This window comes from Podarcis raffonei, chromosome 8 (genome assembly GCF_027172205.1).
Source record: "Podarcis raffonei isolate rPodRaf1 chromosome 8, rPodRaf1.pri, whole genome shotgun sequence".
NCBI lineage: Eukaryota > Metazoa > Chordata > Lepidosauria > Squamata > Lacertidae > Podarcis > Podarcis raffonei.
In genome coordinates, this window is record NC_070609.1 from 15,593,234 (window position 1) to 15,616,423 (window position 23,190).

General features: G+C 46.1%; 1 protein-coding gene across 4 annotated transcripts; it reads right to left on the reverse strand.

Moving 5' to 3' along the window:
- Nucleotides 1–1,937: 1,937 nt before the first annotated feature.
- Nucleotides 1,938–20,483, reverse strand: LOC128418448 (phospholipase A2 inhibitor and Ly6/PLAUR domain-containing protein-like). 4 transcript variants are annotated; one of them, XR_008331700.1, is made up of 8 exons: nucleotides 20,403–20,483; nucleotides 18,202–18,307; nucleotides 17,802–17,918; nucleotides 16,427–16,579; nucleotides 13,428–13,565; nucleotides 12,727–12,762; nucleotides 10,804–10,906; nucleotides 5,888–5,976 (listed from the first exon to the last, which is right to left on the reverse strand). XR_008331700.1 is itself a non-coding variant. In XM_053398132.1 (6 exons), the coding sequence occupies exons 2-6, from the start codon at nucleotides 18,248–18,250 to the stop codon at nucleotides 12,560–12,562; spliced, it is 660 nt and encodes a 219-aa protein (XP_053254107.1). In that variant the 5' UTR covers nucleotides 18,251–18,307; nucleotides 20,403–20,483; the 3' UTR covers nucleotides 12,416–12,559. The 4 variants fall into 4 exon arrangements, 3 of the variants coding, with proteins under 3 accessions (XP_053254106.1, XP_053254107.1, XP_053254108.1); XM_053398132.1 differs by lacking the exons at nucleotides 5,888–5,976; nucleotides 10,804–10,906 and having other exon boundaries at nucleotides 12,416–12,762; XM_053398133.1 differs by lacking the exons at nucleotides 5,888–5,976; nucleotides 10,804–10,906 and having other exon boundaries at nucleotides 12,416–12,762; nucleotides 18,202–18,317; nucleotides 20,403–20,480.
- Nucleotides 20,484–23,190: the final 2,707 nt, after the last annotated feature.

Below are 23,190 nucleotides of genomic sequence, written 5' to 3' on the forward strand. Positions count from 1 at the left end.
AACAGGCAAAATCCAAAATCCAAGCTGCTTGGCACCTGGCAAATTTCAAATGCTGGTTTTGACTATACACGATTTTGTCTTTAGCCATGATCCCTGGAATGTAGCCCCCATGTAAAATGCAGGTTTACTGTATTGCATTTTATTGCACTGTGAATTGAATTCTATAAAAATCAACATAATGCAATGGGTGGACCTGCTGCAAAGTTCTTCAGTGTAACATCCATCAGCTTGAGTCTTAAGGCAGATTCAGCATTAAAATTATTCATCCTAGACTCCCATTAACTTCACTGCTAATCCTCTCCACTCCTTCCAAGTGCTTCCTTACCCGCAACCAACTGTCCTCCAGTCATTTCTCTCTTTTTTGATATTAATATTTTATTGAAAAGTTTTTGGCTATAAAGAAATAAAGTGATACAAAGAGGGGGGAAAGGAGAAAATATTCACCCTGCTCACCATCCAGGTGGACCATTGGATTATAAGAGCAATGAATCAGTCGCTCAGTCTGCTGCCCCCACCATTCTTCACACAAATAACATGGACCACTGAATGAAGCTTGCAGACCACTGTTTGGGAACCCCCCCTATAGGCAATTTCAGGTAAGGTGAAATGTTTTCATGAACTGTGGAGTCATTTACTTAAAAAATACCATGCATTCCGATTTATGTACTTCCTTAGTACATAATTTTTTTCATTAGAAACAAGAATTTCTGAGGTAGATTCTCATGAAAATGTTTTTGCCCACCAACACCCAAGCATTCCCCCCCTTGGTTTGGTTTACTAAAGGGAGATCAATATTTTCAACAGCATTTCAACTCCTCTTGTGCTTAGCAAAGCATTTACTGTCCTTTGTTTCCATACAATGCCTTCAGCCTCTTTGTAGGGAAAGTAGAAAGGAATTTCCTATGCATGGCAGGTATGCGTTTGTGGGGAGGTGAAAGACGATAGCATACCTTCCTACATTTCTCCAGTGAAAATAGGGAGGTCCCATTCCATAATGACGATTTTACTATTTATACCCCACACACCTTATTGGGTTGCCCCAGCCACATGTAGGCAGCTTCCAACATATATAAAAACATAATAAAACATTGAACTTTTTTTTAAAAAACTTCCCTAATACAGGATTGCTTTCAGACAGCTCAGGGGTCAGATAACTCCATACCCCCCAACATTTCTCCAATGGAAACAGGGACATCTTAAGGAAAAGTGGGACATTCTAGGATCAAATCAGAAACTGGGACAGCTTCTCTAAATCAGGGACATCCCTGAAAAACTTGGGGGGTTGCAATAGTCCCTTATATACAGATCATAGCTGTCAACTTTTCCCTTTTTTAAGGGAAATTCCCTTATTCCCTTATTCCGAATAGGATTCCTCGCAAGAAAAGGGAAAAGTTGACAGCTATGATACAGATCTCAGAGCTTGTTCCCTGAGACATCTTTCAACAGCCAAAGCAGGCTGGACCCTGACTGATATTGTGTGTTATCTGTTGGCAGATCACAAGGATGCCATTGCAAACAAGGTTGCCATCTTCGCAGGAGCAGCTCAAAAAATCCTAAAATATATTTGCCATGGTGCGTTTGAGGAGTGGGTCGGGGAAAGTGCTCTTCTTCAGTGGAGCACACTTATCGCAGAAAACGAGAGGGAGGGAGCGCGAAAGCGACGCTACCCGCCCCCCCCCGAAAAAAACTGGAGAGGAGGTCTCCAGTCGAAGCATCGAGCGGCGCAAAAAGGGGTTTCCTGTTACTTCATACCACAGAAAAAGATATGAAAACAGTGAGGAAGGAGGACGGGAGAACCTCGCGCTAAAGAGACTGCACTCTCGACCGTGAGACTCCTCAAGACCCAGCAAAGCAAGCACCAGGTCTCTCATTTAAACTAACTGACGCTGAGAAAAGTCACCCCATCAAAAAAAAGGGGGGGAGAACCAACAACAACAGAAAAGGGGACTGGTAAGCTTTATTTTAAGTAAGAACAGTGATAACAAAAAATTATAAATGAGTCTCACCGTGTGGGGATTTAATCAAAGTGTGTGCAAAGAACCCTGCGACGGAGATTGCAGAAAGGGAAAGGGATATTGACTAACGATGCATCAAACAAAGAGAGATTAAGAAAGGAGGGGGAAGCGAAGCAATAGCTGAGCTGGGAAGGAGAGAGGAGAAGGGACATAGGAGAGTTTACATAGCAGAAAGAAGCCGTGGAGAAAGCATAGAGGCTGCAGGTGACGTGGGAGGAGCAGGACGTCGAGGGAACGCAGGACAAGGAGGGAAGAAGCGGAAAGAAGAAAGAAGGCAGTGGCTGAATAGGGAAGGGGGGGTACCCACGAATTTAAGGAGGAGAGAGGGTAAAGCGACAAAGAATTTAGATTTGCTACCAATTTGTGATGGTGGGTACTTGTTTTGTAAAGGCGGACAAAGGAAATCGCTCAGACAGATTTTGTTTGAATCCTGGTTTATTTTACTGTCATTGAGGAAAGCAAGGGAAATCTATCTGAAAGGCCCAACATCATTAAGAGAAAGTGCTAAGCGGATACAAGGCAAGCATAGACGGATGCAGAGCTGACGCAGTCCCCCTGGGAGCCTTTTACGAAAGGATCTTCTGCAGCAGAAGCACCGGAAAGGTTGGCAGAAGGAGCGCAGAGGACTGAGATCCCCTTGAAATCTCTGGAGTACAGGTGGCCTTTTCAACAACGTCCGCACCTGTTAAGAGGTCGGCCTGGCCTCTGTTTATTGAAGCACAGATGGACTTAGTAGTGCACCCCTTCATGATACTGCGCTGCCGTTGTCCATCTGAACAGGGAAGATAAGATTGGGTAGCCTGGGAAATCATTGTCGCCAGTCAACATGTCGCCTCCAAATAAGCGTTTTGGTCAGCCCAATAGTGAAGTCCTAACTGCATCCCTTGGCTTTTATCCTGGTTGGATGTGCTGATGTTCAGGGCTTCATTAATATCACTTGTTGCTCATTTGTACTCTGTACTTTGTACTTCATTGTTGTCTGCAAGTTACTAGCATATTTTTACTGTTACTTTATGCTAATTTATATACTGCTTCCATGACATAAATTAGTTCTAAGCAGTTTCCATCCATTATAAAATCAAGTATAACATCCACACATAGAATTGTGGAATTATAGAATCGTACAGTTGGAAGGGACCACAAGGTTCATCTAGTCTCCAACCCCCTGTAGTTTAGGAATCTTTTGCCCGACACGGGGCTTGAACACACAACACTGAGCTCATCACATCATTAAAATCTGCAATAAAATTCCATCAAAACATTAAAAATATCCATTAATTAAAATTAGCAAGCTGGCTAATACGGATCCATTGGTAGAGTGATTACATCCCCTTCTACCCACCAAGCATCTGGGGTTGCTGAATGGCCTTCTCTCAAAGAAATGGCCCCATATTGTGCCTGACACAAGGCAGCAGAACCAGTTTGCTCTGTGGCTCCAGCTACACAAGGGTAAGATGCAATTGCACTGAGGATCAGCTCAGCTACAGATCACAGAATGGTGGAGTTGGAAGGGACCATGAGCCCCCAGCATGACCCTGAGATTAAGTCTCATGCTCAACCAACTGAACTCAAAGGCACGTTGTGCATGAAGCAAGACTTACTAATGTAGGTGCTTGTGGCCACATCAAAGCAATAGCTCTCCAAGCCGGTGCAATTCACCAGCTTCGCATGGCACACCTCTGACGAGGAGTAACAGGTAGGGCATTGCTTTCCATTGACCTTCCTTTCTACTTGGGGTACTGCAAGCCAAAGAATAGGATTCATAATCAGCTTCAGGAATGGACTAAGGAGGAGGCAGAGGCTAAGAAGATAAGAAGAATCAGCTGAATCAGGCCAATGGCTTATCTAGCCCAGGATCTTGCTCTCACAGTAGCCAGCTAGATTGACGACATGAGCCCACTCCCATCCTGAAACTTCCAGCAACTGGTATTCTGTCCCCGACCATGGTGGAAGAACATAGCCATCATGGCTAGTAGCCACTGGTAGCCTTGTCCTCCATGAATTTGCTCCAGTCCTCTTTTAAAGCCATCCAGGTTTGTTGCTATCTTGGTTAATAAAGCGTTAAAGGCTAAAAACATTTAATTTATAGGTGGCTGTAGCCTAGAGCAGCCTTCCTGCACATAGTGCCCACTGGATGTTGTTTGAGTTCCATGTTCATAACATACCATCCAACATTTCTCCAATGAAAACAGGGACGTCCCATTCTATCATGATATTTTTTACTATTTATACCCCACACATATTACTGGGTTGCCCCAGCACTCTGGGCAGCTTTCAACATATATAAAAACATAATCAAACATTAATTTATTTATTTTTTTAAAAAAATCTTCCCTACACAGGAGTGCTGGGGTGTTGGATAACTCCATACTCTCCAACATTGCTCCAATAAAAACAGGGACATCCTAAGGGAAAGTGGGACATTACGGAATCAAATCAGAAACCGGGATGGCTTCTCTAAATAAGGGACTGTCCCTGGAAAATAGGGACACTTGGAGGGTCTGTCATGAGCCCCAGCCAGCAGGGCTAATGTATCTGGGGTGAGGAGAGCTGTAGGCCCAAACATCTGGAGGTCTTCAGGTTGAGGAGAGCCTGTGCTAGAGACAGATGTTGATGACGAATGGAACTGAATTGATTACAGATTGACAATTGTGGTGGCCCATCCTAGACTACATGTGATGGAGTAGAGGAAAGGAAGGGTCATGGTTCAGTGGTGTGGCATCTGCTCTGCAAGCAGAAAATCCCGGGTTCAATCCACAGCATCTCCAGGCAGAAAGGGGAACACCCCCTTCCTGAAACATTGGTCAGGCACTGCCATAGGGTGTGGAGTTATCCTTTAAAGCCCTATACGGCCTAGGACTCTCGTACCTACGGGATCGCCTCTCCTGGTATGTCCCAGAGAGGACATTATGGTCTTCAAACAAAAACATCTTCGAGGTCCCGGGCCACAGGGAGGTTAGGCTGGTCTCAACCAGAGCCAGGGCTTTTTCAGCTGTGGCTCCGATCTGGTGGAATGCTCTGTCACAAGAGACTAGGGCCCTGTGGGACTTGATATCTTTCCACAGATAGAGCTGTTCCACCAGGCCTCTGGCCAGGGCCCCTCCTTTGGCAATCGTCACAGAACTCTAGTCAAATGGTTGCCATTAATTTGATTTGAACTGATTTTATAATGAATTGATTTTAGAATGCTGTATTATTTTACTGTTGTTAGCTGCTCTGAACCCGGCTTCGGTCTGGGAGGGCCGGATATAAATAAATTATTTATTATTTATTTTATTATTAGACAATAGTGAGCCAGATGGACCAATGGTCTGGCTCCATATAAGGCTGCTTCCTATGTTGACAAATGGTGGAGGGTGGAAGCACATCAAGGAAATTGGAACAGGGTGTATCCAGTGCTAGTCTAACTCAGAGTTGACCCACTAAAAGAAATGGACATGACTACAGTAGACCTCAGTATGTGTGGCCTTATTTCTGAGGATGTTGATCTCTGGGAATCTTTTATGAATAACGAGTGAAGTAAAAAAAAAGTGCTTAAAATAAATCCATTTAGGTGAAGCAGTGTGGAGTAATGGTTAGAGTTCTGGACTTGAACCTGAGAGACCATGTTTTAGTTCCTTTTCAGCCATGGGGACCTTTGGGCTAGTCACTGTCTCTCAGCCTAACCTTCCTCATGCAATTGTTGTGGTGATAAAATGAAGAAATTGAAAAGTGAGTACACAACATTGAGCTCTTTGAAGGAATGGTGGGATATCAATATAATAATAATAATAATAATAATAATAATAATAATAATAATACTACTTACATTTAGGCTTGGCATTTTTGCAGTTGTCCCCCGTGCAACAGACCAAGTACATCCTGAAGGTTCTCCCCAACCCAAGATAAAAGAACGCTGAGGGGGTGGAGCAGACCTTTGAAGAATCGCAGGTTTTCTCTACAGTGCGAATTTTACGTCCTTCTATGGGAGAAACGAGAGTGAGAGAAAGAGACAGGTTTGTTCAGTGATGAGCAAAACATCATTATGTCAAGCATTGTGTTTTTGGCTGGAAGATGCACATTTCTCAGATTTCTGAGATTTCTACCACTGATGGCAAGTATTTGGAAGCCAGCGGAGGGGGTGGGGGGGAGTATCCCTGCAATTTCCTCTTGGATTGAAGGGCATATCTTTGTTTAAAAGGGCGCAGTCTAATCAGACTTCTGCCCCTCTCCCAGAGACCCTAATTATTGAGAACACATCCTACTAGCTTCATATACCACAGATTATGAACTCAGTAACTATCCCCGTGGTTTTCTTCGGAGCTGAGGGCGATGAATCAATCGCTGAGACGGCTAGAGCGTCGGTGGCAGAAAACTCACTCCGAATCTGACCAGACACAGGTTAGAGCTCAACGTCGAGCCTACCAAGTGGCGATAGCGATGGCGAAGAAGACCTTCTTCACCGCCTCTATTGCATCTGCAGAAAATAGTAGCAGGAGACTCTTTCAGGTGGTCCGCAATTTAACGGAACCACCTTTACCACCGGGGCCTTGTAAAGACCCCAAGATCTCCTGCAACGATTTTGCAAAGTTTTTTGCAGATAAAATCACTCATATTCGGAAGGAGCTAGACACCACCGTGGGAGCAGGGCTGGGGCTGGAGAGTGCTAGAGCCCTGTCTGGTCAAGTTGCATGGAATCAATTTCAATCCGTTACCCCCAAGGATGTGGACAGGCTGCTTGGACGCGTGAAACCAACCACCTGTCTCCTTGATCCTTGCCCATCCTGGCTAATAAAAGCAAGCCGGAAAAGGCTGGGCAATGGGCTCTGCGGGGTGGTGAATGCTTCCCTCTGTGAGGGAACATTCCCAGATCCACTGAAAGAGGCGGTAATTAAACCGCTTCTTAAAAAACCATCTTTAGACCCAGCCAGTAAGGCCAACTATCGCCCAGTCTCAAATCTTCCATTCTTGGGCAAGGTGATTGAGCACATGGTTGCTGAACAACTCCAGGCACGCCTGGAGGATGCGGACCATTTGGATCCCTTCCAATCAGGATTCAGGCCTCATCATGGGACTGAAACTGCCTTGGTCGCGCTGGTTGATGATCTCTGGCGAGCTAGGGACAAAGGTGAGAGTTGTTTCCTAGTTCTGCTGGATCTCTCAGCGGCCTTTGATACAATCAACCATAACATCCTTCTGGACCGTCTAGAGGGGCTGGGAGCTGGGGGCACTGTTATACAGTGGTTTCACTCCTTCCTCCTGGGCCGTGTTCAGAAAGTGGTGGTGGGGGATGAGTGTTCAGACCTGGGCCCTCACTTGTGGGGTGCCTCAGGGTTCCGTTCTCTCCCCCATGCTTTTTAACATCTATATGAAGCCACTGGGAGAGATCATCAGGGAGTTTGGACTGGGTGTCCATCAATATGCAGATGATACCCAGCTCTATCTCTCTTTCAAATCAAACCAGTGAAGGTGGTGAAGGTCCTGTGTGAGTGCCTGGAGGCGGTTGGAGGATGGATGGCGGCTAATGGATTGAAGTTGAATCCTGACAAGACAGAAGTACTGTTTTTGGGGGACAGGGGGCGGGCTGGTGTGGAGGACTCCCTGGTCCTGAATAGGGTAACTGTGCCCCTGAAGGACCAGGTGCGCAGCCTGGGAGTCATTTTGGACTCACAGCTGTCCATGGAGGCACAGGTCAATTCTGTATCCAGGGCAGCTGTCTACCAACTCCACCTGGTACGCAGGCTGAGACCCTACCTGCCCGCGGACTGTCTCGCCAGAGTGGTGCATGCTCTAGTTATCTCCTGCTTGGACTACTGCAATGTGCTCTACGTGGGGCTACCTCTGAAGGTGACTCGGAAACTACAACTAATCCAGAATGCGGCAGCTAGACTGGTGACTCGGGGCGGCCGCCGAGACCACATAACACCGGTCTTGAAAGACCTACATTGGCTCCCAGTACGTTTCCGAGCACAATTCAAAGTGCTGGTGTTGACCTTTAAAGCCCTAAACGGCCTCAGGCCAGTATACCTGAAGGAGCGTCTCCACCCCCATTGTTCTGCCCGGACACTGAGGTCCAGCGCCGAGGGCCTTCTGGCGGTTCCCTCATTGCGAGAAGCAAAGCTACAGGGAACCAGGCAGAGGGCCTTCTCGGTAGTGGCGCCCGCCCTGTGGAACGCCCTCCCATCAGATGTCAAAGTGATAAATAACTACCTGACATTCAGAAGACATCTTAAGGCAGCCCTGTTCAGGGAAGTTTTTAATGTGTGATATTTTAGTGTATTTTTGGTTTCTATGGAAGCCGCCCAGAGTGGCTGGGGAAACCCAGCCAGATGGGCAGGGTACAAATAATAAATTATTATATTATTATTATTATAACAGGTCCAAAGAAATGGACTCAGTAACCTGAAAGTCTCAAGGGGAAATTGAAGGGCAATAGTTCAGTGGCAGAGATCGACTGTGCATTTTGTATTGTGCAACATTTATTTGTGACCATTTTAAGACTGCTCTGCAGCAAAGCTTTGAAAGTCATTAATGCGGCAGAGAGCAAATCCATTTCTACACTGCACAAAGTCTGGATCAGGGATTCCGCCAGCAACAACTCGAACACCACCCACCCAGAGTACTTTCAGCAAATGCAATGACACAGGTGTCTTTCTTAGGAGAACAGGTCGCCATCTTGCCACTGCATCTGGTCCCAAGGCCGTAGCAAACTTCACACTCCAGAGAAGCACCTGGGAGAGGAAAGAAAAGGGAGGTGCAGAGAAGGAATCCATTCATATACTTTTCTATAAATATATATCTATGTATAAATCCATTGACTTCCAACAACTTATGGCCCGAGGGACCTTCAAGCTGATTTTCATGTAGGTGGCAAAGAAATGAAAACAGAGAGGGGGAGATGAAGAAGAGAAAGGAAGGAAGGAATGGCATAAAGAGAGAAAAGGGGTGAGAGAAGGGAAGGTTGGGGCATATCCTCCATCATGTAGCCATGCCAATCATGTGATAGTTAACCTCAAACATAGGAAGCTGCCTTGGAATGAGCTGGATTCATTGATCCAGCAGTGGCTTCCGTGGTTTCAAGCAGGAGGCATTCCCAGCTCTACCTATAGTTGCTGGGAAATGAACTTGGGATATTCTGCATGGGGGGGGGGAATGCTCTATCGCTGTGTTGTTGGGCGAGATGCCATCAACAACACCCCCCATCCGCAACACCTCCCTCTCTGAGTGAGTGCACCTCCTTCTTAAAAGGTAAAGGGACCTCTGACCATTAGGTACAGTCGTGGCCGACTCTGGGGTTGCAGCGCTCATCTCGCTTTATTGGCCGAGGGAGCCGGCGTACAGCTTCCGGGTCATGTGGCCAGCATGACTAAGCCCCTTCTGGTGAACCAGACCAGAGCAGCTCATGGAAACGCCGTTTACCTTCCCACCGGAGCAGTACCTATTTATCTACTTGCACTTTGGCGTGCTTTTGAACTGCTAGGTTGGCAGGAGCAGAGACCGAGCAATGGGAGCTCACCCCGTTGCAGGGATTCGAACCGCCGACCTTCTGATCAGAAAGTCCTAGGCTCTGTGGTTTAACCCACAGCGCCACCCTTGCACCTCCTTCTAGTGATGGGCAAATCTGTCAATTTCGACTTCTCATTTTACCTCTCTTAAGTTCAGTTCTGGACATTTCCACATCTCTCTCTCTCTCTCTCTCTCTCTCTCTCTCTCTCTCTCTCTCTCACACACACACACACACACACACACACACACACACACTCATAAAAATTCAGCAGCGTTTATTGTGGGTTTTTCCTTACATGCATGCATTCATTCATTCAATTCATTGAGCAGATCAGTTTTCCCCAATGTAACACATTTTCTTAATGTTCCAGTCACCAGCATATGCATTCCTGAGTGCATTTTCTTGTATTATATGCATTTTCCCACACATTCCTTGGCTGGGGAAATTGCATTGCAAAATTCAGAGAAGGGTGAATTTCAAATGGTGGTGGTGTCTTGAGCTTTATGAATTAGATAGGTCTGGCTATAAATGACATCTGAAGGCAGCCCTGTTTAGGGAAGCTTTTAATGTTTGATGCATTACTGTACAGTGGTACCTCGGATTACATATGCTTCAGGTTACAGACTCCGCTAAACCAGAAATAGTACCTCGGGTTAAGAACTTTGCTTCAGGATGAGAACAGAAATCGTGCTCCGGCGGCGCGGCAGCAGCAGGAGGCCCCATTAGCTAAAGTGGTGCTTCAGGTTAAGAACAGTTTCAGGTTAAGAATGGACCTCTGGAATGAATTAAGTACCTAACCTGAGGTACCACTGTATGTTAATATTTTGTTGGAAGCTGCCAAGAGTGGCTTGGGAAGCCCAGCCAGATGGGCGGGGTATGAATAATAAATTATTATTAGTAGTAGTAGTATGTTATTATTATTAAATGCAAGCTTAGCCCAATTTCTGCCCCATCCCTACCTCCTCCTTTCTCTGCCCATTCACATACCCTCTGGCCCTAATCCACGCAAGAGAGAGCACAAAGCAGGTGGAGGCTACTGCCTCATGTCCTTCCTCTGGCCATTGCTGGAATGCTCAGAGAGGGCAGGGGAACCATGGGGGAGGCAGTAAGGAGAAAGAGCAGAACCAGGTTGCTCTGGGAATCAGCAGTGGGTTCCCAAACAGGCATGAGCCTCCACAGTTGCCCAACAATGCCAACTACTAATGCCAACCCTGAGCGACCTCAATTTGGCCCTGGCCCTATTTACCCCACTGTAAAAGAAAAGAAAAGAAAATCTCCAATAGACTACCAGCGTCTCCTTACCTGTAGTTAGAATCACAAAGAAGGGGAAGAGCCTCAGGAGATCCTGCATGGTAATGATGATGAGAAATACATGTGACGAATCAACTTCTTTGGCTCAAAGAGCCTGTAATGACAGCCAGAGGAAGCATGTTTGACAACTGGCAGCTTTCACCAGTGTGCATTTACACCAAGGATGGGAGACCTTGTTCTTGAGCTACTGCTCCGATCATCCCTGGCCATTGACCATGGTGGGCTTCCAGAGGCACCAGGTTGGGCACCGTGCAAAAGATGATGCTAGACTAGGTATGCTTTGGGTCTATCATAGAACTGTAGAGTTGGAAGGGACCCAGAGGGTCGTCCAGTCCAACCCCTTTGCGGTGCAGAAATCTCAACTAAATCATCCATGGCAGGTGGCCATGGTTTTCTGCTCAAAACCCTCCAAGGAAAGAGAGTCCACCACCACTCACGGAAGTCTGCTCTCCCCTGACTCAGTAGGGTTCTTTTCAGCTCCTTCTGTTGTTATGAAAAGGAAGGAACTGCATTTAAACTCCTGTTCAACCTACCTCCAGTAACTGACATGTAAGCCTTTAAGATTCCACATCTCTTAAAGTGACAGAACCGTAAGTCACCACAACAGACGGGTGCCTTCCTTGGCATGGAATCAACCAGACAGCTGTGGGAGGCTATGAAAGGGAGATGACAATCCACTCTGCCATTGGTCAGCCCTAGCTGCTCCCTCAAATACCAAGCTTGGATGACTTGAGACCCATCAAGGGAGAATAGAGCCCTATATTTCAAGACACACCAGTCTTGAAAGATCTACATTGGCTCCCAGTACGTTTCCGAGCACAATTTAAAGTGCTGGTGCTGACCTTTAAAGCCCTAAACGGCCTCGGCCCAGTATAACTGAAGGAGTGTCTCCACCCCCATTATTCTGCCCGGACACTGAGGTCCAGCGCCGAGGGTTCCCTCACTGCAAGAAGCCAAGTTACAGGGAACCAGGCAGAGGGCCTTCTCAGTAGTGGCACCCACCCTGTGTAACACCCTCCCACCAGATGTCAAAGAGAAGAACAACTACCAGACTTTTAGAGGACATCTGAAGGCAGCCCTGTTTAGGGAAGCTTTTAATGTTTAACAGACCACTGTATTTTAATACTTTGTTGGAAGCCGCCCAGAGTGGCTGGGGAAACCCAGACATACGAGTGGGGTATAAATAATAAATTATTATTATTACTATAGCCACATGGGGCAGACCACCAAAGTCTGTCAATAACCCCCCTGCTACCACAAAAAAACCTGGGACTCAGCCCTTGGTGATTCAGACGATGTCTAATATCCAGAGTCTAACACCAACCTTGAAAGTGATTCTACTCAATAAGTTCAATCAGCCTCAGCCAGCAGACTCCCAGAGCTTCTCAGACCCACCCCCCTTCCATGACGATGTACTGACACAGCTGTAACGATCAAGCTCCTTACACAACTTCAATGTTGCCATGGTTGACACTTCATCTCTTGAGTTAGGAAACCGCCAGAAAGCCCTCGGAGCTGGATCTCAATGTCCGGGCTGAACAATGGGGGTCTTGACACAAATTACATTTAAAAAAGAAGAAGAATTACAATTCAAATTGCAATTGATTTCAACCTGAGGTTTATTTTCACTCTGTGAATCAGAGAAAATCCCTCCGGAAGGCCAAACGGCAGTTGGAAAAAGTCGCCTATAGATAGAAGGGAGGCTTGATTGAATACAGAGCTGATGCAATCCCATGCACGTGCCTTTTTATGAGAGGATCTTCAGGAGCAGGAGCCCAGAGAAGGTTGGAAGGAAGAGATCAGAGCACTGAGCTCCCCGGGAAACATTTGGTGAACATTCTGCCTTCCTAAGCTCATCAGAACCCCCCAACATGGGAGTGCGGCCACTTTTTAGTGAGAGACAGAAGGACTTACTAGTGCAGCCTTTAAGGGTCCTGTCCACGATTTTTTCTGGAAATGGAAGACAGGAGAAGACATTAATTTCTTCCAGCTATTCTCCAAACCAGTACATCCCACCTAGATGAAATTTACCCTCTCCTTGCCACTAAACAAATCTGGTACTTAAGGAATGGAGCTTAAAAAAATGGCTATCAACCCTGTGGGGATGAGCAAATATGTCAATTTCAGTTTCTCTTTTCTCCAATCTTAAATCGAGTTCTCCACATTTTCATATCACTTTGCATTTTTTTAACATCCCCCATGAAAACGCACCACAAATTTAGTATGTTTCTCCCAATACACACACGTTTGCATGCAATTTTGCCCCCAATAATAATAATAATAGCAAATTACCCTAACAGAATGCGTTTTTGTACACACGCCTTGGTTGGAGAACTGCACAATGAAATTTAGCAAAGTGCCAATTGCGAAGGACAAAATTTTGTGTTGCAAAATGAGATCAAAACATTCACGTAAGAAGCAAACACAATGGGAGCAATTTAAATAAGAGAATTAGAGGTAGGTATTTTGTTTTCTATAAAAGCTCACGTCTTAGGGAAGTGAAGAGTGGCATGCCTTAAATCAGCATGGCTCGGCTTACACATGATCCTATGTGAAAATAGGTGGAAAGGAGGATTTGGGGTCCCAAGTCATGCTGCATCTGGGGTTGCACTTACCAGAATGCACGTGTGCCGATATATCAAAGCAGTATATGTTGGCTCCCGTGCAATTCACCACCTCATCTTTACATGTGTTTGACCATTCGTGGCAGGCAGGACACTGCTTTCCATTCCATTTCATTTCTAATGGTGGCACTGAAAACAGGTGTAGAAACACTCAAGGATCTGAAAGAGGCAGCTCAGAGTTTACAACTTTGGAGACAGATGGTGTGCTGCCCATCCAGCACCATTCTGACTTCCACCTAATGATCCCTGGCATGCAACCAGTCCGCTAAGCAGTAATGAGTCTCCTTAAGCAGGGCCGTCTTTACCCAGGAGGTCCAAGGGGTGCAGGGCACCCGGGCACTGAATTCTGAGTGGCACCAAATGTATACCTACTGTATACCGGTCCCTCTCGATTGGCGGCAGTGGAAAGCAATGGAGCGAAAGTCCCTGCCCCCCCACCCCCTCACCCCTGTTATTTACTCCGTAGCGTCAAATATGACAAGTCAGGAAACAAAAGCAGTTATTTCCACCCCCTCCCCAAAAAACCTCAATAACTTTGAGCTTACCCCCCCTTAAAATTTGGGGGTGGCTAAACTAAATTTGGGGGCGCTGGGCGGATCTTTGCATCCCGGCGGAGCATATGCTAAAGACGGCCCTGTCCGTCAGCTTTATGTACATTTATTTACAAAAAACACAAACATCTCCACAGCAAAACTTCCCACCCTCTCTCGGCAAAGGAGTTGCTCAGTCCGACTCAGATTCCCTCCCCCAACAGGAAGGACGCCAGAACCGTGCCTTTCTCCTCCTCCCCTTCTGCAACTCTCTGAGCCTCTCCAATCTCCTGGTTGTTGTTGTTTAGTCGTTTAGTCGTGTCCGACTCTTCGTGACCCCGTGGACCAGAGCACGCCAGGCACTCCTGTCTTCCACTGCCTCCCGCAGTTTGGTCAGACTCATGTTCATAGCTTCGAGAACACTGTCCAACCATCTCGTCCTCTGTCGTCCCCTTCTCCTAATGCCCTCAATCTTTCCTCAGTAGCATGTTGGACGCCTTCCGACCTGAGGGGCTCATCTTCCAGCATCATAACTTTTATATGCCTGTTGCCTTTGTCCATGGGGTTTTCTTGGCAGGGATACTGGAGTGGCTTGCTGGTTCCTGCTCCAGGTGGATCACGTTTGGTCAAAACTCTCCACTATGACCTGTCCATCTTGGATGGCCCTGCACGCCATAGCTCATAGCTTCTCTGAGTTATTCAAGCCCCTTCGCCACGGCAAGGCAGTGATCCATGAAGGGGAATCTCCTGGTACAGGGACTGAAAAGCTGGCCTTCCCCCTGCCCACTCTCAGTGGACACTGTCTCTGCCTCTTGCCTATCTGCTGGTAGGCCGGCTTCACTCTGGCTGCCTTCCAACTCTCCTTCACCCTGAGAGCTAACAGTGAATGTCTTGCCTGGGAAGGAAGGAGCCCGGGCTGTCTTCTCTAACTCAGACAGACAGCTCTCAGCTAAAGAGTCGGCTCCTTGCTCAATTTCCGAGGCTGACCCTTCTGCTGCGCCCTGGGGGACCACGATCCTGGCATTCCGTTGCCAATGCCCAGTCCAAAATAGCACCAGCTACCGGCGGGTGAAAGGAATGCTAGAGAAATTTTGAAAGGGGATGAGGTTCACTAGTGGAGGAGGCATCCACCAGCAGCTAGTAACCTCCCAGATTAAATGCCACCTCCATGTTTAGAGGCTGGTTGGTAAGAGTGGCGGACTGGACCTACCCCTGATCACCATAAGCCAACTTTACTAGGTGGGCTGGGCCACAGTCCTGTCATCACCTGTCCATCAAAGAGGCTCACCAAGCAGCTGATTGGTACTGGCAACGTGCTTTCAAAAGGCCTTGCAGGAAGCACTGATCAGCTGAATGAAGAAGGTCTGTTCCGTCCCCTCACTGCAAGAAGTGAAGTTACAGGGAACCAGGCAGAGGGCCTTCTTGGTGGTAGACCTCTCATCAGATGTCAAGGAGATAAAGAACTACACAACTTTTAGAAGATCTTTGGCGATCACTCGTAGCCGAGTGAGATTATTGAAGGCAGTCCTGTATCGGGAAGTTTTTAACACTGGACGTTTTATTATGTTTTTATATTTTGCTGGAAACCACCCAGAGCAGCTGGGGAAACCCATCAAAATGGGCAGGGTATGAATAATAATAATAATAATAATAATAATAATAATAATAATAATGTTTCAATTGGATTCAAACTGTGCCTGCAAATGGATATTTCTTCCCCTGCAAACTGGCAAGCTGTCTGGAGTACGAATCCATATCACTCCTCCAAAACGACCTCCAGAGGGACTCATTGACAGTGCACATCAGAGGTGCTTTCATGGGATAGGGTCAGAGGTTAGCGGTCTGTGGTTTGCGGTCTGTGGTTGCAGAGGGTTGAGGACTCCTTACTATTTTTGCACAGGGTCCCTGCCTCCAGCATTCTACTGTTAGGCATAATATTTTAACTGAACAGTTGAAATAGAAAATAACTCTCTATATATGTCTGTCTGTGTACCGCTGAAAGCACGATATGGAAACGTTTGTCCACTGAAGCTAAGCAAAAGAGCTGCTGAGAGCCTAACAGGAAATGATTAATTAACTGAGAATGCAGCTCTGCTAGCTCTGCCTCAAGGTGTATAACTAAGATCACACGAGAAAGGATTGTGTTACAGGTCTCCATTTTGGGCGTGCGAATTAGCTCTTGGTTCTGAAGCACCGAAGAGAAAGGATGTTTAAGCCATTCTCTCTCCAAGAGCACAGCCTCAGGCTGCAATGCAAGTGGTTTGGAGAGGCAGTGCTTTGCTTTCATCTCTAGATATAAAGAAATTGGTATTTCTAAGATATTTTGCTCCCTATCTGGAAATGTCAGGGTTTGAATCTGAGATGCCATGATGGGGGGAAAAGCATGGGGAGAGGATCAAACACACACACACACACACACACACACAAACACACACAAACACACACAAATGATAGACCTACAATTAGGGTTAACTATGCCACACATCTTCTCATTGCAGCAGGAGACAACTGTCCTTAAGGCTTTCCCAGGTCCAAAGTACAATTCCATGGCAGTATTGGCACACTCCTCCAGAGTGACACAGTCTTTGTCTACAGTGCGTTCAACTTTTTCACCTACAATGGATGAGAGGGAGTGGGTCAATTTGATTTCACTGCATTTCCTACATTTATATCCCACCTGTTCCTCCAAAGAACTCAAGTCAGCCTCCATGGTTAGACTGAGAGATCGGGCCAAGATCACCCAATAAGCTTCTTTGGTCTCCCCAGCCTTAGTCTAACACACTAGGTAAAAAGGTAAAGGACCCCTGGACGGTTAAGTCCAGTCAAAGGCGACTATGGGGTTGTGGCGCTCATCTCGTTTTCAGGCCGAGGGAGCCAGCATTTGTCCACAGACAGCTTTCCGGGTCATGTGGCCAGCATGACTAAGCTGCTTCTGGCGCAATAGGACACCATGACGGAAGCCAGAGCACACGGAAATGCCGTTTACCTTCCCGCCTCAGTGGTACCTGTTTATCTACTTGCACTGGCATGCTTTCGAACTGCTAGGTTGGCAGGAGCTGGGACAAAGCAAAGGGAGCTCACCCTGTCACGGTGATTTGAACCACTGAAATTCCAATCAGCAAGTCCAAGAGGCTCAGTGGTTTAGACCACAGCACCATCCGTGTCCCTTCCAACACTCTAAACCAGTGTAGCAAGCATGTCGTGAAGATTCAAGGACAACCAAAGAAACATTTAAACAAGAAGAGTGAGCGGACTTCCGCAAGTGGGGAGCCACCACAGAAAAGGCCTCTTCCCATGTTGCCGCCCTCCACACCTCTCACAAAGGAGGCTCATGAAGAAGGGCCTCAGATGATGACCACAGTGTCTGCATCAGTATATATGGAAAGAGGTGGTCCTTGAGGTATTGCAGTTCTGAGCTGTTTAAGGCTTGATAGGTCCAAACCAGTGCTTTGAATTGGACCTGAAAACTAATGGGCCGTTAGAACAGTAGATGCCAAGATTTAAGGCATGACTCAATCAGCTTGTTCAATGAGGTGATTACTGAAGATAACATGAGGCGAGGACCCGTCCAACACACAATCCCTGCCCTAACAGTCAGTGACCTTGGCTGATCTTGTCCTGTGCCCACTTGTCCTGAGGGCAAGGGTCATAGCTCAGTGGTAGACCACCTGCTGTGGATGCAGAAGATCCCAAGTTCCCTCCCCAGCATCACCAGGTAGGACTTGGAGAAAGATTCCCTGTCTGAGATCCTGGACAGGTCCGCATAGACCATACTGAGCCAGGTGGACCAACGTTCTGACTCTACCTATGTTTCAATAACCTCGATCCCACTCACGTAGAGTATTTTCGGAGTATGCAATCATGCAGGTATCTTTCTCGGGAGGGCAGGTTGTCAACGTGCCATTGCAGATGTATCCTTCGGCCGAACAAACTTCACATGTTAGAGAAGCTCCTGGAAAAAGAGGAAGGTGGAAGGCCTTTTTTAAAAAAAACGACTAACCCTATTTGTGTGATTACGCTTTATTGAAAATGGTTATTAATGCCATATTCTAAATTGCTTCCAAAGCTGTTTCTTTTAAAAATAAATCAAATTTAAAAAATAATAATTAAAGATTAAAAAGATCTTGGATATGCCTTCCGTCTTATACGCCTGCCAGTCTCGTGATGCCAATTCGCATCTGACCCCAGCTACCCCAATGGAATAAATCTCCCGCGAGTGAGCCGTCCTTCCATACCTGTTGTAAGGAGGACAAAGAAGATGGAGAGTTTCAGGAGATCCTGCATGGTGATGGTGAGGGGAGAGCCAGGGAAACTGTGTCCAAGGTGAATTGAATACCCTGGCTGAAAGGACCTGAAACAACAGGGGCGGGGGAGCCCAGTCAGCTGGGTAAAATGCCCAGAGGATCTTGAAGAGGTTCCTCTGGGTGGCTCCCAACAGAATATTAAAAACACAATAAAACATCAAACATTCAAAACTTCCCTAAACAGGGCTGCCTTCAGATGTCTTCTAAAAGTCAGATAGTTGTTTATTTCCTTGACATCTGATGGGAGGCCGTTCCACAGGGCGGGCACCACTACCAAGAAGGCCCTCTGCCTGGTTCCCTGTAACCTCACTTCTCGCAGGGAGGGAACCACCAGAAGGCCCTCGGAGCTGGACCTCAGTGTCAAGGCTGAACGGTGGTACTACAGTGGTACCTCGGGTTACATATGTTTCAGGTCACATACGCTTCAGGTTACAGACTCCGTTAACCCAGAAATAGTACCTTGGGTTAAGAACTTTGCTTCAGGATGAGAACAGAAATTGTGTTCCCGCGGCATGGCAGCAGTAGGAGGCCCCATTAGCTAAAGTGGTGCTTCAGGTTAAGAACAGTTTCAGCTTAAGAACGGACCTCTGGAACGAATTAAGTACTTAACCCGAGGTACCACTGTACTGTAGTATGTTGCACTAAGGCTCAAACTCTGTTTGAAAGTGTTTTTTAAATTGAATTTGTTATTATATATTATAAACCGCATGATGCTAAGAGAGCTTCTAAACACTTTACAAAAATATACAACAGAACATTAAATGATTGATAACACACAGTTAAAAGCAAGTATTTAAGAGTATTCAAAAGATGATTAAAGTCAGCAGTGGTTAAAAGGAAGTAAATCACATGCAGCTTCTATGTGTTCAGATGGGCTGGCCCTAACAAAAATGTTTTGAGCAGTTGCTGGAAAGATTACAGTGAGAGCACCTGTCTTGTATCAGTTGGCAGGGAGCTTCAAAGTGTGGGTGCTGGAAGGCCGGGGGGGCGGAAAAATGGGGGGGCGGACAGGTTTTATTCTGTGTTTTTTCCCAAAGCCGTTTTTCCCCCCAGGAAAAGAGGGGGGGGAATGTGTGGAATATTCAAACTATATCAAACTATTTTTTTCAATTTTTCTGGGGAAAAACAGGGGGAAACCCATTTCCCCCCAATTTTTCCAGCTTTTTTCCCAGGCCTTCCCACCTCTAGCTCTAACGTTGAGCTACAACCATCGCCACTGATTATAAGTACGTGTCATCCCCAGGAATAACTAAGCAGTACAAAAGAAGAAGAAGAAAGAAAACTGAGAAATGTTTGCATCCTGAGAGAGGTTTTTCTTCCTCTCACACCTAACCTTTAGTACCTGGAGGAAGAAAAGATTCGGGAAAAGACAAGAGGAGAAGTCCTTTTTCAAACAGTGTGTCATCAGACTATGGCATCTGCTGCCAAAAGATGTGGGTATAACCATCGATTTAGATGGATTTGAACAGGAGTTAAACAAATTCAGGGAGGGTAAAGCTATCAGTAAGGTACACAGGTGGCGCGGTGGGTTAAACCACAGAGCCTAGGACTTGCTGATCAGAAGGTCAGCAGTTCGAATCCCGTCGGGGTGAGCTCCCGTTGCTCGGTCCCTGCTCCTGCCAACCTAGCAGTTCGAAAGCGCAAAAGTGCAAGTAGATAAATAGGTAGCACTCCGGAGGGAAGGTAAATGGCGTTTCCGTGCACTGCTCTGGTTCGCCAGAAGTGGCTTAGTCATGCTGGCCACATGACCCGGAAGCTGTATGCCGGCTCCCTCGGCTAGTAAAGCGAGATGAGCGCCGCAACCCCAGAGTCGGTCACGACTGGACCTAATGGTCAGGGGTCCCTTTACCTTTAAAGCTATCAGTGGCCACTAGCTATTATGGTCACATGTTTCCTCCAGTATCAGGGCAGCACACCTTTGAATAGTAGTCATCTGGGGATGGGAAAAGGATAAAGTGCTTGTGCCCTGCTTTTGGGCTGAGTCTGTCAGGAAACTTTTGAGTTTCCAGGAGCACACAGAATAGCCACAGTGGAAAAGAGTGTGCCAAACTAGATATTCATTAAGGCTCTTCTCAGGTCCTTCGGTTCTTGTGAAAAGAAAATAACTGGATTTAAACCAGAGTTCAGCTTACCTCCCAACAGCAGATGTATAAGCCTTTAAGATTCCATGCCTCCTAAGGTGACAGGAGCGTTATCATCGTGACTTTTATTAGGAAACCCCCCTAAGATTCCATAGAAGCCAGAGGTGATTCCAAATTCTACTCTCAAATCTAAAGAATTTATTTCCTCCTTGTGCACAGCAGCCAAGCTATTGCCCAGCAATGGAAGGAAGCTTCTAATAGACTAATTGAGCCTTAGGTTGACAATATCTGGAACGTCGCTCTGTCAGAACACCTCACACGTCGAGTAGTCAAAGGCATTTCCAAAAAAGATACATTTGGCACTATTTTGTCTCCTTTTCCTTTTATTAATAATAAAAAAATGTTTTAATGCCATCAACATTGGAAGAATGCTTATGGACAGGGTATATTGATTGAAAACTTTAAAGGAGCCACTGTGGCAGTTCGAATCATAGGATTGTAGAGTTGGAAGGGACCCTAGTCCAACCCCCTGCAATGCAGGAATCTCAGCAAAAGCATCCATGACAGATGGCCATTTAACCTCTGCTTAAAAACATCTGAGGAAGTAGAGTTAGATATCGACTGAAAACACTAAATGAGCCAGCATGGCAGTAATGTATAATTCAGTGCTTTTTTTTTTTCCTGGGGGGAAGCAGGGATACACATACCCCTAAACATTTTGTGAATCTAACAGGAGAACCTAAAAAAAGTAAGTTTTTTCTCTAGCATGGTGAATTGTCAGTTCGGTTGCTACCCCCGATGGCGGCTTATAAAATGGTGTTTTTCTTGAGTCAAAATGAGAGCACCCTTAAACATTTTGTAAGAAAAAAAGCTCTGGTATAATTAATGCTTTTTGTGATCATTTTATAGTATTGTAGCAATGGACAAAGTTGGATTACAACCTTTAATTTTGTTTGAAGTTTAAAAATTAAAAAATAAAATAAAATGAGATCGCTCTTCCATTGAAATCATTCTATGCGTATTCACTAGATGGCACTGTCATGGACTGTAATGGTGGCATACAATTAATCCAGAATGCAGCAGCTAGACTGGTGACTGGGAGTGGCTGCCAAGACCATATAACACTTGTCCTGAAAGACCTACATTGGCTCCCAGTACGTTTCCAAGCACAATTCAAAGTGTTGGTGCTGACCTTTAAAGCCCTAAATGACCTTGGCCCAGTATATTTGAAGGAGCGTCTCCACTCCCATCGTTCAACCTGGACACTGAAATCCAGCTCCGAGGGCCTTCTGGCAGTTCCCTCACTGCGAGAAGTGAGGTTACAGGGAGCCAAGCAGAGGGCCTTCTTGGTGGTGGCACCCGCCCTGTGGAATGCCCACTATCTGACTTTTAGAACACATCTGAAGGCAGCCCTGTTTAGGGATGTTTTTAATGTTTGATGTTTTATTGTGTTTTTAATATTCTGTTGGGAGTCGCCCAGAGTGGCTGGGGAAACCCAGCCAGATGGGCAGGAATGAATGAATGAATGAATGAATGAATGAATGAATGAATATCATCATTATCATCTGCTGGAGAAGTCATCCATTATCCATGCTTCGTAACTTCTAATGTTGCACGTGGGGCTCTCCTTGAAGGTGCTTTTGAAACTGAAGCTAGTACTGAACACAGCTCACTGAGACGACTTGTCGGAAGCATGCTTTGGCAGTATTAAAAAAACTCCTTTGGCTTCCAGTCCAAAATATAGGGGACAACTCTGAAAGACCGAAATCAGGTGTGAGGCAACTTTGGCCCTCCATGATGCTGAAAGACTACTCTCATCAGCCCTGGCAAACATAGCCAAAGTCTAGGGATAAAGGGAGCTATAGCTTAGTGACATATGGAGAGCCAAAGCTTTTCCACACCTGCCCTAATCAGCTTGGAGTATTTAAAGTAGGGGAGGGGAGGAATCTTTTTCAGCCCAACAACTGGAATACCTTCTGAGCCAACCTTTCAGGGACACCTGCAAGTGGTGGGTGAGGCCAGAGGGGAAACTGTGCAGAACCATGAATGCAAATTCCACCTTTGCCAATTCCACTCACCCCTCTCTTTCCTCCACCCAAACTAGGGATAGGAAGATCTGCCAAGATCAGTTCTCTCAGTCTCTTGTTTTCTCAGTTTTAAATGCAGCTCTCCACATTTCTGTGGCAGATTTCCCTTTTTTAAAGCACTCTTTGTATTCTTTGGCATTTGGGGGCAGAATTCGCCTAATAAACACACTTTTGTACACAGTTGCAACTAATGTACACTTTTTGAAGTAATTTCCCCTAATATAATGTCTTTTTATCTTGTGAACCACCCTGAGAACGGTGGGTATAGGGCAGTATACAAATTTAATGAATAATAATGATAATGTTGTTTTCTGCATTTTCCCCATAGGTACCTACCTGGTAAATGTGAGCACAAGATGAGATGAGCACCTGAGCTGATGCAACAGGGCTTGTCCTGTTAACCCCTTCTTTCCCTCCCTATCATTTTCCATTTATGAAAATCTTGAGAGGGGTTAAAAGTGGATCAAACTGAGCCCAAAGGACTTCCCTGCCACAAAACCTTTTTGAAGGCTGATTCTGAAACATCGCTGCCACCCCTGCTTCATCGGCAACCACCTCAGAATCCAAGGTGGTCTGTGAATACCCCCAAAGTGGGGGTATTTGCTTCTGCCTTGTTCAACGTGTATAGCCCTATTGCTTGGACCTCAAACCTATGAAAAGCAATAGGACAGAATGCTTGACTGAATAGCTTCCTTACACAAAACACATTTTTTACGTATAAAGGAGAAGAAAACCCCCAATTCCAATTGCAA